General features: G+C 46.5%; 1 protein-coding gene across 3 annotated transcripts in view; it reads left to right on the top strand.

Annotated features, from left to right (window-relative positions):
* Window positions 1–1,233: 1,233 nt before the first annotated feature.
* The window catches only part of NXPH1 (neurexophilin 1), a 273,052-nt gene continuing 259,094 nt past the window's right edge, over window positions 1,234–15,191 (top strand). Inside the window, exons 1-2 of one of the 3 annotated variants that reach the window (XM_010979611.3) lie at window positions 1,234–1,653; window positions 2,521–2,684. In XM_010979611.3, coding sequence (XP_010977913.1) covers window positions 2,631–2,684 — 54 coding nt within the window. In that variant the 5' untranslated portion in view covers window positions 1,234–1,653; window positions 2,521–2,630. Of the gene's footprint in view, window positions 1,654–2,106; window positions 2,685–9,422; window positions 10,161–15,191 lie in introns of those variants that run through there. The other 2 variants (XM_064487545.1, XM_064487546.1) reach the window with 2 other exon arrangements.

The raw sequence follows: 15,191 nt of genomic DNA, 5'->3' as shown, positions 1-15,191 counted from the left end.
AGGAGGTGCTGGCGGCCCCGCACGCATGAGAGGGCCTGGGCCCGGGGTCTCACCGGATATACGCGAAGCTGGCCTGAGGGTTGTGCGCTGGACAGGGTGAAAGGGAGAAGAAAAGGACAAGGTTTGACAGGGAATGGAGAGGGTGAGTGAGGAAGAGACACAGATATACAGAGACAGAGAGAGTCAGAAATCCTGAGAGAGACACAGAAGGAGGCAGAAAGATGCCGAGGCACAAGCAAGGAGTAAAATAAAGAGAAAGGAAATAGAAGAGAAAGGAGGTATCTCTATTTTAGTAAGAGACAGAGACAGCAAGGTGGAGATTGAAGAAGAGACAGTGAGAGTCAGAATGAAGAGGCGGAGACTGGGAGATACTGGTTGAGTAGGAGGTGTTAGGATGGAGGGAGGTAGCAAAAGCTCGAAGCATTCCCCATTGCGCCCCCACCTCCACTCCCAGGCGGCCCACCCCTCCTCTCGCTTGGCCCAGCCCGCGGCTAGGAGTCGAACGCGCAAGGTCGCCCAGTCCTCTCGGCTGTCGAGCGCTGAATGGCTGGCGGTCCGCAGCGCCCGGGTCTCCGTCCTCGCAGCCACAGGTCCGCGGCATCCCGCGTAGGCGCCCAAGGCGGGCGGAGGAGCCCTGCACCTTCCTGCTCCCATCCCCGCCCTACGCACCGCCCCACTATACTTCCCGCCACTCCTCTGGCGAGCGCAGTCTTCCTCACGCCCCCCGGGAAGGGGACACTGCGGCCACCAGAGACACCGCAGGAGCCACTTCACTCGGCGGGCCCAGCACGCCGAGAGCCTAGGAGCGCGATCCATTTACATGGGGTATTAATTGGTCTATGAGGAATCGTTTACCCACGTGCCGAAGTAATTGCCCAAGTCGGGAAGGTAGGCGAGCCGAACTGTTGACCTACGGAGAGAGCATCACGGCAGCATCGGCGCCAAGAACCCCAGCGCACTCCAGAGCGTCCCCCAGTGGCCGGGCAGGACCAGGGACAGACCCTGCAACTACGCTCCGGAGTGGCTCCGGGCGCTTCTCAGTGTCGCTGGTAGAGGTGCAGCTGCTGAGAGCGCTAGGATCCTTCGGGTTTTGGCCACCCCACCCCTCCCTCAGAAACTCGGAGTGCTTGCGCCTGTTGGGTGGCTTTTTTTTCTTCCGAAAAGGCAGTGTTTTATCTCTCAAGTTCAAGTCCTGAGGACTTGCCCAGTCTCCTCCCCTTAAGTCATTTTTACCGTCCTTCGGCAGCCTCAGGAAGCAGGGAGCCTTGGACTGCATGTCCCAGAGCCAAAGCGTGTAGTCCCGGTCCGTCCGGCGCAGTAGCCCAGCGCATTCTCTTCTCTCCCTCCCTTTCTCTTCCCCTATTTACTCCTCTAGTGCCCCCTCCCTCTCTTGCCTCTTAAGTTTCCTGCACCGTGAATCCAACTGTGCTAAGCTTAGGCTCCCGCGGAACCAATCCTTAGCGCGACCCGGGCACTGGGACGCCGACTCTGCGAGTCTGGACGAGACAGAAAGACCGGTCCGCGCTCGAGCGTGGAGATGAAGCGCCAGGGAGGGCATGTCCGGGGCGCCGGAGACGCCAGGCCCCAGTAGCTTCTCCATGGAGTCTATCCAGAGCGGTCCCTGCTCGCCGGATTCGTCCCCAGTTCTGTGTGGTACGTACCTTTTTTCCTCCACAGTCCTGGGGTGGGGGATACCTTGGGGTGTGGTGGTGGGGCACCAGGAAAGGGCAGTGGGAAAGCCACCGTTTAGGGGACGGTGCGCCTGGCCGGTGACCCTCACAGACCAGAGCAGGCTTCCACTTTAGAAGTTAGGGACTGGCTGTGCCCCTTGGCTCGAAAAAAAGTAGTATGTGTATTTGCGCTTGTACCTCTGTGAGTGCAGGAGGCTCGAATGGGTAAACTGAGCCCGGCTTTCCTGTATGCAAATTGCACTCCCTTTCCCCAACCCCCACCCCCACCAAACGCGTGGAGATACCCGGCACCTAATCCTGGTCAGCTCTACCTACCTCTTCATCTTCCAGCGCCCCCCTCGCTCAATCCCTCTCGCTTGCTCTCCCTCTCTCTTTCTCTCTTCATCTCTCTCTGCTGGTGTGTACGTGTGAGAGCATTGCCAGGGCTGGCTAAGAACCAGCCGCCGCCTTCAGTCCCAGCCGCCCGGCCATCAAACACTAGAGCAGGTCTCGCTGCCGGAGACGTTTGGGCTCCGAACCAGCCTGCACGCGGCTCTGTGTGCCCTGCCACCTTCTGGCTCTACGGCCCAGGAACTCGCACCCAAGGAGCGCAGGGCACAAGGAGCACCTCATACTCTCACCCTTCTGCCCGTCTGCCTGCGGACCTTGCGCTGGGGGCTTTCAGGCGTTGGATTTACTCGCTTTTCAATTTTTCCTGCCCACTCCCTTCTTTGAGTTTTTTTTTTTTTTTTTGGTCCACCCCTCCCGCCACGACCCCCTTTTCCCGCTTGGTCGCCAAGCCTAACCTTGCCCGCGTGGTCATGGGATGTCTAATTTCATTTGTATCTAGGCTGCTGAGAGCGCTCCTTGCTCTGTAAAGTGGATGTCAGGTGGATCTATGTTTTTGAAGGAACAAAGACTCAGCGAAGGCACCGCCGAAGAAGTTTGAGACGCGGGAGGATGCAGGCTGCGTGCTGGTACGTGCTTCTCCTCCTGCAGCCCACCATCTACTTGGTAAGTCGCTGCCGATCCTGCGACCCCGCAATCCCACCCTGGTGGCGAGGCCAGGCAACTGGGGGCGCGCGGGAGGAGGGTGAGGCCGCCAGTTCAGTGAGAGCAGCGTTCCTAGAAGCGACTGTGTTGGAACAACTTTGACAAGCTGGCCTCCCGATCCCTGTGAGATTTTCTGGGGTTCCCACCCCATTTCCTGCTCCAGTATCCCCTCTCCTGTGCGTGATTTTGAACAACGTCTAGGGCGACCTAGATATCCAGAAACCGAGGAGATAGTGGGATGGGGCGCTTTATGGGGAGAGATGGAAAAGAGAAGGGGTGGAGGACAGAGCTCGCATTAGTTTATCCAGAGTTAAACGAAAGGAAATGGAGGTGGAGAGTGGAAAGCAATGAATCTGCGCAGGTCAGTGACTTTGAAAGTGAATCCACCCACCTAGCCCCCAGCTTGGAGATGTGGCACAAAAAGAAGTGTAGGTTACTTTGTTCGACTTGTAGGGTTCAGACAGGACAAGTTTAACTGTCAGATAGGAGCACCATTAGCGTCCAGTAAGAGTTAGGTCAGAGATGCTCTGGGAAACATGCCGCACCCCACTTCCCAATTTCTCCTTTCTTTCAAACAACCGAACCTCAGTTCCAGTGCTGAGCCTCTTATAGCAGACTTTGTCACTGGGGAGAGAATTCTGAACAGAGGCGCCATCCAGGTCCTCCTGTAGCCGAGTTTTTGGGGGTCTGGACTTTGCACTCTGTTGGAACTGGGGTTTGGAGGATGTGTTGAGGGAAACACTTTATTGTGGCAGCAGTGGATTGGTAGCTGTGGGCACCACGCGGAACCAAGACAGACAGTGCAGTTTCTCTGGTCTGGTTTCAGGGAGGGCCATGGACAATCTTATCCTGCTGGTGAAGTTGTGCTCAGTGCGCAGAACCCTATAGCCCACCTCTGGGTCTCAGGAGTACACTGAGGGTTCTGTGTGCTCTGACTAGGGGTGAGAAGCACTGAGGCGACCTGATGTGGTTGGGTAAACGGGAGTTGGGGGAGCAGTGCCTTCTCTTAATCCCAAGGGATTCAGAACCCACAATCCTGGGAGCAAAAGCATTGCCATTCCTGCAGTTGAGAGCGTTTGCCAGCCGTTGCCCTGGTGCACGTGACTGCAGGGCTGCTAGTTGTATCAACTCTGTGTATGTTAATGAATGTGTATGTAAACATGTGTGAATATGTTTGTGAGGGTGTGAGTATGTAATGGATTTCAGTTTGAATCCAAGAACCCTCAGCGTTGCCTGTCTTTGCACCTTTATTGCCTTAGCATAGCAGCAGCGGACGCCAGAGGGCGCTGCGCATCAGTGTCCTCGCCTACAGGACACCTTGGGGTAAACAGGTGAAAGCCAGGGCAGCCAATCCAAAAGAACGGTCTTTCTGATTGTCACCGAAGTCTGCCTTCCCCGGCTAGAACGCAGACAGAATGCAAAAAGTGTCCTTCCCATTTCCCATCTGCAATCATTCTTGCCCCCACCTGTGTCCAGTAAACCCAATGACATTGAGAGCTTAGAGACAGAGGACAGAAAGTTTGGCCAGAGGAAATACAGAAATTGTTTATTGAAAGAAGGGGAGGGACCGCAGAGTGAAGGCTACGGAGGGGAAGTATTAACGATTGCCTTGACCAAGGAAACCCTCCTGCCCCTCTCCTCTGCATACCTTTACACAGCACCTGAACCTCAGGACTGTTCTTATGTCCTTGAAGTATGCTCACACACACGGCAAAAACTTGCGGCTGTGGCGCAGTTTATTGCCTGGAGCAAGTATTTCGATAGTCTAGAAAATAATCTATCAAAAGCAGAAGTGAAATCAATACGTTGTGTTAAATTTTAAATGTGTTTGTTGGCAGTTAAACCGTTTTCCACTCATTACAACAACGGTGCTGGATTTATTCTAATGCGCTGCGTTCTCAACAACAAGCGCATTAATTCTCCTTTAATTGTAAACTGGGAGCATTTGAAAACCATTCAGTGTGCAAATTATGCTGATTCAATTACCGTTTAGTTACAGACTTCATTACCTGAATGCCTTTTGGCAATACAGAGAAAGGAGACAATTTTTCCAGTTTCACTCAAAACAATACGAAATGTGAACAATAAAACAGAGAAGGCGATTTAGAAGTCCATTCTTTTCTCTCTGATCTAAAGTTGTTTTGTGTGTCGGGGATTGGAAGCCACATGCACCACCAAAACAAAAGGCTGGTGGCTGTGACCCAAGGCAATATTTCCAGGGTTTGTAGTCCCATCATTATTTGTCCGCAGAATCCCGAGCTGTTTTCCTGAAGGAGGAAGAAGCTGACTTTTACCATGAAAATGAATTTAGAAGGGTGAATTGGGCAGTCAGGACAGGTTGGTTTTAGGCAAGTAAAGAAGAGGAAACCCTTGATTAAATCTCTAGGGCAGTGAAATAGACCAAGAAGTGGTCAAAGCTGCTTTCTCCATCTATTTTATTAAATACCAGATACAGTAACTGAATTTGTCATTCATTTGTAGCCGCACCCCAGAATATCCCAGACCTTTGCAAGAAACTACAGTAGATGCCCGCAGGTTGTCAGGAGCTGCTTTAAGTTACACTCCAAAAAGGCAGGGTGGCAGAACCATTATTTTATTTTATTTTTTCCCTTGAATTGACATAAGCTAGGAGGGAGTTTAATGAGTAATTTTTTGTCTTTATGGACTCACATCACAAGTTAAGTGACAGGGGCACTCTATTTTTACATTGCCTTCTAGCTGATATCATAGTGCACCTTTCTCTTTAAGCTCCTTGAATCCTGCTTATATTTCCCAAGGAGTAATCACATTATGTTCAAGGAGCAAGATTTGTTTAGGTATTTCCTATACAAAAATATTTAGGCTTCTGCTTATAGAGAAATCCCTTAAATACCAAATTTGGGATGATTTTTAAAAAATGAAAAACAATTTTCTATGCTCCATATTTAAGATTCAGTTCCTTGCCTGTATTTATTTTAGGTGAATGTTCTCAAAGTATGTTTCTTGACTAAGGGTACTTCTAGGTTGAATACCTCTTCTAGGTTGAGGGTTTTGAGTCTTTTTGTGTTTATTGAGAAATAAGTCCATCCTATTTCAAACTAGAAGCTTATTTTAGTACTGCAATGGGAAGCTAATTAGAAATGTGTCTGCAAAGTTACCTTCTGAAGCATATTAGCCAGGATACTCAAAAATCACCACAGGGCTAACTCCAGCCGTAAATGCAGGGAAGTGGGAAATTTTTTTTTAAAAAAAGCAGGGAAATCTTCTGTTTGCTCAATGTTATTGAGTTGCAGATTTAAAAGTCTGAATTCAGCAGGAGAGGAACCTATGGTGTAACAATACTTGTTAAAAATTTTTTTTTCAAAGTCCTGCAATCTTTATTCTCTTGTCAGTACTAGACTGTTTCCAGGATATTTTCAGTATGATATAATGGGGTAACAGACTATAGAATTTTAGCAGAACTGAAGCACATGCTGGATAAACTAGGGAAATGTGGTTTCTCTCTCTGAAGAATGAGGGGTCCTAAACTGAGTTATTCTCAGTGGAACAAGCTGAAGGACAAGCATGGGCACACAGGGAGGACACCTACCAGCAGAAGCCAGAGGTGCCCTGCTTGGGGGCTCACCTGTGGCAATTTTCAGAGTCAAGAATGAAGTCTAATGAGCACTCCCAGGACACGTTAACAAAAAAGTTATTCAGAACTTGAGTCCAGAGATTTTAACAAGAGATTGAATGATGTTATTTTGGTCAAGTCATACATCCACAGTCTATTATAATTAGGAGAGGCCTCTTGCCCTCCAATTTAGTTCCCACTATTTCTGTTAGGAAATAAATTTGCTAATAATCTGGTTGCTTTTTTAATCAATCCTGGCAAAAATGGAAAGTTCTTTTTAAAACTTGGGCTTAAAATATTTTGAGTCATTTGTTCCCTCAAATTTAGGGTATCCTTAAAATATGAATTCAACAGTAATTGTCTAATAGAAATTAAAGAATGATTAATAAATCCATGAAATACTACCTCTACACTGTTAGAAGCCAGACTATTTGGATGCATTCCATTCATTATGCAGGTAACTTGTTAAGAAATGTTGGAGCTGAGGGAAGAGCAGCAGCAAAGAGACCACCAATATCTATTCTTTGCACTAGGTATATGTACTTCCCATCCTTTGAAAAGTAAGCCAGCTGCCCACTGAGCATTTAAATCAGTTTCAGCTTATTTCTGAAAAGAAAAGCACATTAACTACCTAACAGGGGCTATTCAGTGTTCTCTATTAATTACAGTTCTTGGAGGCAGTACTGTAAGTTATCCAATCCCACAGAATTTCCTCACTCTCCTGTCCTAGATCAGCCTTCCTGATATAGGATCAAACCTAGATTTTTGAAGGAGCCTATGCCCCAGCAGCACACCCTGAGAAGTCATCACTCTAATCCGTTGTATTCCAGGGCTCTGTAAGAGGTGAAGTTGCTACCATTCCAGGCATTTTCCTGAAATATTCAACTTTCCATTGACCAGGAAAGCAGCTTCCTGGGTGTGTGGAAAGCGCTTGGGTGGGTTGTTCTTCTGCCTCACTTTCAGGAGGATTATAGATTATAGTGGTCTGGGGCCTTCTAGTGATAGCTCCCAGGAAACTGCTTTCAGTATTAGGAGAGAACCAGAATTGCTCCAACTTTCTCAGCAATATTTTCCCAGAAAGCCATTAAGTTCGTGGCTCCTCTTTGTGTGAAGTTGATTTCCATTTGGCTTTGAATTGTTGACGGCTATTTCCTCCTTAATGAAAGTGTTGTCTGAGTGAAAAATATATCAGGTGGCAGGGAAATTGGTTGTTTTTTTTTTTTAGATAGGTGCCCAATGTCCCACTTTTCTGTCTGCGGGAAGATTTTCTGCAGACTACAGAAATTGACAGTATTGTCCGGGTAATAACCAGTGGTGACGATATTTTCAAAAGGGCGTTTGAGTGATGAAAGCATTTGGATATTGCTTTTTCAAATAAGCAATTTTCTATCTTGGGCTTCTCTGATTTTTATCGGGGGTGTGGGAGAAGGGGCCACGCATTGGCAAAAGGACATCTTCCTGTTTTCGTCCAGTTCTGAAATGCCACAGTACTTGTCAACCTTGCCTGGAATTTTTGGGTCTGAAGAGCCCTCACTGAGTTTGGCTGTCGCGATGGTGACATTAAGGATCAAAAGGGAATCCTGAGAATGAGGAATAACCCTCTTCTTGCACTCTTTCACCCATAAGGAAAGCTGATGGAAGCCCTGAAAGTTTGCCTGCTCTCAAGTGCCCAGTTAGGAAGTGTACATTCTTTCTGATTTCTTTTTTAATGCCTAGTTTTGATTCGACTCAGGAAAATTCCCTTAAAGCAACCACGTCCTTTAGGAGTTTAAGATTTCTTTCTGAGACCTTAACAGTCCTCGCTGTTTTAATTAATAAAGGCAGGCAGGCGAGTCTGCCACCCGGGCGCCGTCGGGTCAGCGGCTTCCAGGAGCAGCTGTATGGCAAGGCGTGTCTGCTCCCTCGCCTCCCCCTACATTCTCCTAGCCAGTCCTCTGGCGTGTTTGCAGGAAGTTGCGGTCTTGATTTATCCGCTACTCAAGTGCTGGACTAGCTGTTTTTCTCTATGTCAGCACTAACCCCTCCTGGAGCTTGGTAAACACAGCGCGCGCATTTTTCTGCCGCCGATTGGCATGTTGACGACTCCGCTTGAAGGAATGTGACAGTAAAGTGGGAACCAAAGCTTGGCAAGCACTTAATCAAGGATAAAAAGGTTCCGATGTAAGGATGTCACTCAATTTATTGTGAAAGTCGAATGAATTACGTTTAATGAAAGTGCTCCCCAGATGAATATTACCAGCAATTTCCTGAGTTGGCTCTGTCAGATCGAGATGAGGAAATGCCAGCCCAGATCAGGAAAGAGCGCCCATCTCAATTACTATGCAAGCTTTCCAAGGGTGGCTTTTTATTGAGATGATGTATATTGGTGGCTTCTTCAAGCCCTTCTGCGCGCCCAGGAGCGCTTTTGCGCATTTTCGAAGTTTGTAGTCTGCCCTCGCGTGTTTCTGGTTGTTATTTAAACTTCTAATGAGCTCACCGTGTTTCTGCTGCGGGCTGAAAACCTAATTACCTCCTCTGTAAACAGCTTTCCCAAGTATGTTTTGTTTACTACGGAGGTGGGGTCTGGCGGGGGTGGGGTGTGGCAAAGAGAATTCCCTTTCTCGGGTTCCCTTTGTTATACAAAGTTCCTCTGCATCTAGTCTGGGGCTCCGGATATTGGAAAGCAAGGTGGCGCCCAGAGCGGGGGCGTTGGGATAGTGCACGCGGTGGGGTCCCAGGAGCAGCAAGAGTGCAGCACGTGCCTCTCCGACCGCGGCTAGAAAAAAGCCTTCTCTCTCTCCCACATCCTTTAAATTAATGAGGGTATTTCATTTGTTCGAGCAGGAAATACGATAGGGAAGGGGTGGGATACACAGGCCGCAGCCGGAGCGCACCAGTTCATCTGCATGAGAATGGAAAACTGTGAGGCTTTTCTTGTACTGTTTCTTTCTCCCACAATAAGACAAATTGCTGCTTATAAAAACCGAGTGTTCCCTTAGAAACTGGCTCTTGGGGGCTCAGCTTGTCCCTGCTGAATCTGACTCTGGCCAGGTCTCGCCCATCACCCCCGGACCCTAATGGATTCTGACGGGAAGGATCCGAGGCAGCGGCGGCTAAAGACGCAAAGGGAGGCAGGGCACCCTCACCCCACCGGCGGGAGGGAGCGTCCTCCTGACACATTCTGCCTTACGTCTCAGACCCTCTCCTCGCCCATTAATTTTCAAGGCCATTTCAAGTCTTCTGCAGTTAGAGGCGAGAAACTTCCTTCAACGTGGGCTTCATACCCTCGGCTACGGAAACTCAGTCCTCTGACCGAAGCCGCGGAGTGTTCGGGGCCCGGGGAAGTTTCCCAGCCTGAGTTACCGTCGTCGCAGCTACGCGCTCTATTGTCTGCTTTTAGCCTCAGGTGACCTCCAGCAATCCCAACTGGTTTATGAAGACACAGGTGCAGCCCTCTAGCATCTGGACCCCAAGTCTTCACACCAGAGTGTGTCTCCTGGGGAACTTTTCGTCGACGCCGCCAAGCTTCGATGTTCCTGAGGCAGCAGTTAGGACTGCAGCGGTTCTCCGGAGAGAGGGCGGCGGCATTGAGAGTGAATGAGGCAATGGCCGGCGGCTGGGTAAGCCCAGCCCATAGAGCGACTCTTCAGGACCACGGACAGCGCCACAGGCTCCGCCCAACCTGGTGCCGGCGTCTCGGCCTCGCTGCCTAGCGGCGGCGCCGGTTGGGTCGCTCTGGAAGTAAAGTGGGCGTTTTCCGCAGATACTTCGCTGCTGCCCGGACGCGATTGTAACGACCAGCCTCCCCCTTCCAGTCATTCCGGAAGCACTGAGCTCTGATCGCTAGGTCCCCAATGTTTTCTGAGGTGAGAGCCTATGTTTCGCACCCCTACCCCTCACCCCCTCTTTGGTTGCGGCGTCACATGATTGACACCGAGTTTGTCCGGAGGCGAGGTGAATCTTTTTTCTTCCGTTTCTCCTCCCCTGCCCCCATTCCCTCGCACAGTTCGTTAAATCTACCCCTCCTCCCGAACAGAAACGTGAATCTTGTGCTGTAGAGCTGTAAGTTTATTTAAAAATTTAAAAGCCTCGTTTGACAGACAAGGAAACTGAGGTAGGAGGAGGGGAATCAACTGTCACGAAAGAATAAAACCAAGTGGGAAAAAGTGATTCCTGCCCTATCTCCCACCAGGGAACACGGCACGAACCACCAGAAGGGTCACGCTCCTTTAAAAAGCAGTGCGGGTGGGGGTAGGTTGATGAATCCTAATTATTATGAATTTCTAAAGGAGCTCCTAAGGGAGCAGGACAAACCACGGCCTGGGCAAGGGAATCAATATATTTGCTATCGAAAGTGCCTGGCTCGCCTTTAATGCAGACGAATGGGGATGCAGCTTCATTATTTTCCGTGGTTAGGCTCTCCGGCGTGGGGCCTAATGCAGCGTGGAATCTATCATCATTAGACCCTGGACGAGGTGGGGGAACGTACTCCTCATTTACGTAGCAAAACAAACACCCCCCCAACCCTCCCCCCTCAAACACTAGTACACAACCATCATCTCTCCTCCTCTTCCCCTCCCCTCGTCCCCTTTTTCGGCTACTGTTGTACACCCACGCGGGGCCTTCCGGAGCATTCTAGAGCGGACACTGCGGTCACTTAAAGTGCGCGGAGTTCGTCCTTGGCGGCGGTCACACGGTTGATTTGGTACGGAAATAAGCCGGAGAGTACCGAGCGTTGGCCCTAGGGATTCTCTGTGTCAAAGGCGAAGATTGGCTGGGAAGTTCTGTCCTTTTCTTTCGCCTTAGCGTCACAGTCAATCCTTCCTGCACACCGGATTCTGCAAATCCCCGCAGTATTAAAGGAGCAGAGATCTAGCAGGTAGTTCTCCATCAACCCGTGTGAGAAGCCAGCTTGGAGAAATGCAAGCCAGTGAGAAGAGAACAAACCTGGAGGTGAAGAGAGGTCAGAAATTGAATAGGAAGGGAAGGGAAGGTTTAGGCATAACGCCTCCAGGGTATTCTCAATGGCCCTTGTGAGAATGGCCTTCTTTCTGCTCTAGGTGAGATGCTGGCCTTTTGCCTGTAGGCCAGCCTGCTGCAGTTTTCCAGGACTGGAAATGGGCCCCACCTGCATCCACCGAAGTCGCTAAACTGTTTAAAGCTCTGCCTACTGGATTGTACGGTGTTTCCACGTTTTTCCTCCTTCTGCAGCTGGACTCCCTGGCATGGTCTTTCTCACTCTTAGAGTTGCCTGACACCCCTGGTGGGCAGCTAACTGCTGGGATGAAGTTTGTATTCTTGTACTGGTGTCTTCCCTGTTCCCTGAAATACCATAATTTGTGTGGTCAACTGAGGGTGTGTGTATATATTTTTAAGTACTTGATTTTCATCTGGCAGCTCATCCCTATTACAACAGATCAGTGCTCCAGAGAAAATATGGTGTGGCACTTAAAAAACCCTTCTCCTTAATTTCAGTAAAATTATCATAATTACAAAAACATTTATAATAACATTAATGAGAACAGAATTTAAAATTGTGGACTTCCAGTCACTAAAGTAATAATACCCTTCTCCCTGGGATTTTCTTTTCTTCAGAGCCTAACCTTTCATGGTATATTGTGATTACCTGAGTGTCTTTTGTTTCCTTGCGGGCAGAGACAGCCAGCCAACACAATACCAGGACTGTATGATCTACTGGCATCATTTCCTCCCACCATCTTCATTTTTAGAGGCTTTATAATTAAACTCCATGAGATATATGTAACATAAATCTGGTGGAGGACCTTTTTATTTATATTTATGCAGCAGTCTGAGAAAAGAAAATTAAGGAAGTGCTTATATTGAAGTAATAAGCCTGCTTTGATATTAACAGAAATGTCCTTTTAATTTACTTTTCTTAACTCTTAAAAGACTATCTCTATGAGACCAGACCCCACACTCATGCCTTTTTGAGGAGAGATCCCAATAAAGTAAAAAAGACATTTGTCACCTTGTACTAATTTAGTGGGGAAGAAAGGCCAGGCTAGCCACTCACTGGGAATATATACTAGGCTAAACATGACAAAGTTACAGTAGGATGCAGGAAGCTGAGCAGCTAGCTGGAAATAGCTGCAGAGCCCTACGTTTTTCTGCCTCTCCCTGCCCCTAACCTATCACAGTGCACATTTACACATGGTATAATAGGGCCTTCCAGAGCCAACACAAAGACATCTTGCAGCAAATCAACAGGAATTTTAATAAAACTGAAAACCATAGACTAAAAGGGAGGAGGCACAGATTTCCTTCTCTTAGATAGGTATATTGCCAGAAAAATTATGATAGAAAGGTTTGGAGAAAATTTCCTGGCTTAGAAGAGCCTTTTTCATTTATAGATTAAACACACACACACACACACATGCAGAGAAAGAGAAAGAGAGAGAACAAGACTGGATATACATCTGTATGTCTACTCTTTGAAGGATTTCATGGAAAATTATAATGGAGAATTCTTTTGTTTTCATAAATTGTTGGACTTGAAATTCCAGCTTGGGTTTATAGTACCATTTCCTTGATAAAAATCTGGTGCTTGACACTGCACTGTTGTCCTGTTTATGCCAGTATTTTTAGCTATAGAATGAAAGCAGTTTTGGTAAAGTGGAACTACTTGCATGATAGCTGGGATTTTAGTGATGTGTATATATGTATATGCCAGCCTCTCTGAACTAACTTTAGAAAATGATTCTTCTAGTAACCTTGTAGCTGAATGTTATTAGAGGCCCACAGGTATATAAAACAGCTTATATAAAATTAATGGACTGCTTTACACTCACAATCTCTTACTTGTGAAGCCCTTGTAAAATATCACATCTATTTAAAAATAGGAAGAATATAAAGTCAGGTTTGGTGTGCAATCCATAGTTGTAAATGGTTCGGTGAAATATTTGATTGTTTTGAGTGAGTTTGACAATGTGATGGAAATTTATTGTTTGTGCCCTGATGTACTAATCATAAGGCTGCCTCTTTTATGTACTTGACCAGTTTTGAAACTGATCATAAGATTCCAAGGCAGCATCTAAGTACATAATAAAAATTTTAGGAAAGATGCATTTATTGATTTACTAGATTACAAAGAGATTCACGGGTCATGATGAAGTCACACATGAGAAAGAAGAAAAGACCCCTCCAACAATGCTTTATTTTGTTTAAAATGATCAACACTATATCTATTGGAGTTATGTACTCTGGATATTTTATACACATTTTTGAATAAGAAAATGGACAGAAGTTTTAATTTAGCATCAAACTTCATAAAAATAAGACTTCCTGAATATAGTGATATTATTAAAATAAACTTCTTGTTTTTCATAAATGTGGACAACATTTGGAAAAACAAGAGTTTCTCATTCTTTTTTTCCTTCAAACATATATTAAAGACAGCATTACTCTTTATTCTGTTACTTGATTTATGATCTCCAAGATAAGCCATAAGCCCCACTATGAATTTTTTTCCGTACTGTGCATTTTCATTTGGGGAATAAAGCATTTTTTCTCTCCTGCTTTTTTGGACTGAGAATTATACAGAGCCTAAAACCATAATGACATTTTCAAAACCTTCTTCCCCCTCTCCCCAACTTCACTAGAAGTTTACCTGGAATAATCATACTTTTTTTTTTCTCCTTGTAAAAATGACCACTAGACTATTGTGTTAACATGTCCTCTAAATAAGAAACAATGCCCTAACCTACCAGCCATCTACAGACATAGCTGATGCTGCTCAATACTCCATGGAAAACTCTTAGAAACATGGGTTGGATTGCATGAGATCCATTATATTTTTTGTTTGAAAAGATTTCAGTGAAAATGCCATAATTAATCCCAGGTTTGATTCTAAAACTGATTTGTAGGGCGATGAGTTGTGTTTTGTTGTTCGAGCGGCTGTGGTGTTGGTAATAGGACTGACTGACTACACAGTCTCTAAAATTGAAAATATGAAATACCTTTACTCACATTTTTTCCCCCAGTTATTTGTGAATAGTTTTTTTTTGTGCCAGGGCACCATCATTTATTCCTTCACAGAATTAAATGCAGAGAAAGATGCAAACCACTGCATGTGAAAAGAAGTTATTCATGCATAGTCAGTGTAGTATTTCTCTGGTCTTGATGTGAAACTTAATTGCTATTGATGTCGAAATTTTGCAGAACATGGCAGAGTTTTTGCCACTTTCACAAGAAATATGTAATTGAGTGATGAGTGCCTCATGTTAGATATTCAACTTATTTCTTTTGGTTTAATAAGGCAGAGTTATGAGCAGCTGCACCAGAGGCAGCCACTATTGCTAACCATTATCAAACTAATGCAGATCTGGCATTAGCACATACAAGCTGAGCTACCACTTTTGGATCTACAGCTCTGCTCTCAGGCTGAATCTTTTCTGGAGTGTGGAAGCATGAAAAGAGAATGATTTGGCTCGAGATGTTTAATCCTGCCTTGCATTCTTCTTGACTGAAATCCTTCAAAATTAGAACAGCTCTAATTAATGTGTGGTCAGATGCATTTGCACATCTCTCAGACTGATGGATTTTCCTTCTGGTGTTCCTTGAACAAATGGTGAAAAAAATGAGAAGTTTTAACAGCAAATCCACATGTGGAAAGATGGCTGATTTCCTCCCAAAGACCACTATTTTTAGCTGGGTGGATAATATGATGGCACCTGTGCAACGTCAACACTGAATTTGTGGTAGGAATAGGATAGTTATGATGAGAAAGTTGGTGACTTCTTGGTCCAGTGAAGATGTGGCCACAGGAGAAAACAGGCCCCTTTCAGTCATCCCAGACCTTTCTCTTTTTCTCTCTTTCTCAGATCTCTCACTTCAACTCTTAAGGAAAATGGCATTAATAAAAGACTTATTAGGAGAAA

Source organism: Camelus dromedarius, chromosome 7, assembly GCF_036321535.1.
Source record: "Camelus dromedarius isolate mCamDro1 chromosome 7, mCamDro1.pat, whole genome shotgun sequence".
Classification (NCBI taxonomy): domain Eukaryota; kingdom Metazoa; phylum Chordata; class Mammalia; order Artiodactyla; family Camelidae; genus Camelus; species Camelus dromedarius.
Note: the sequence above shows the minus strand (reverse complement) of the source record. Positions and strands in the feature narration are given on the sequence as shown.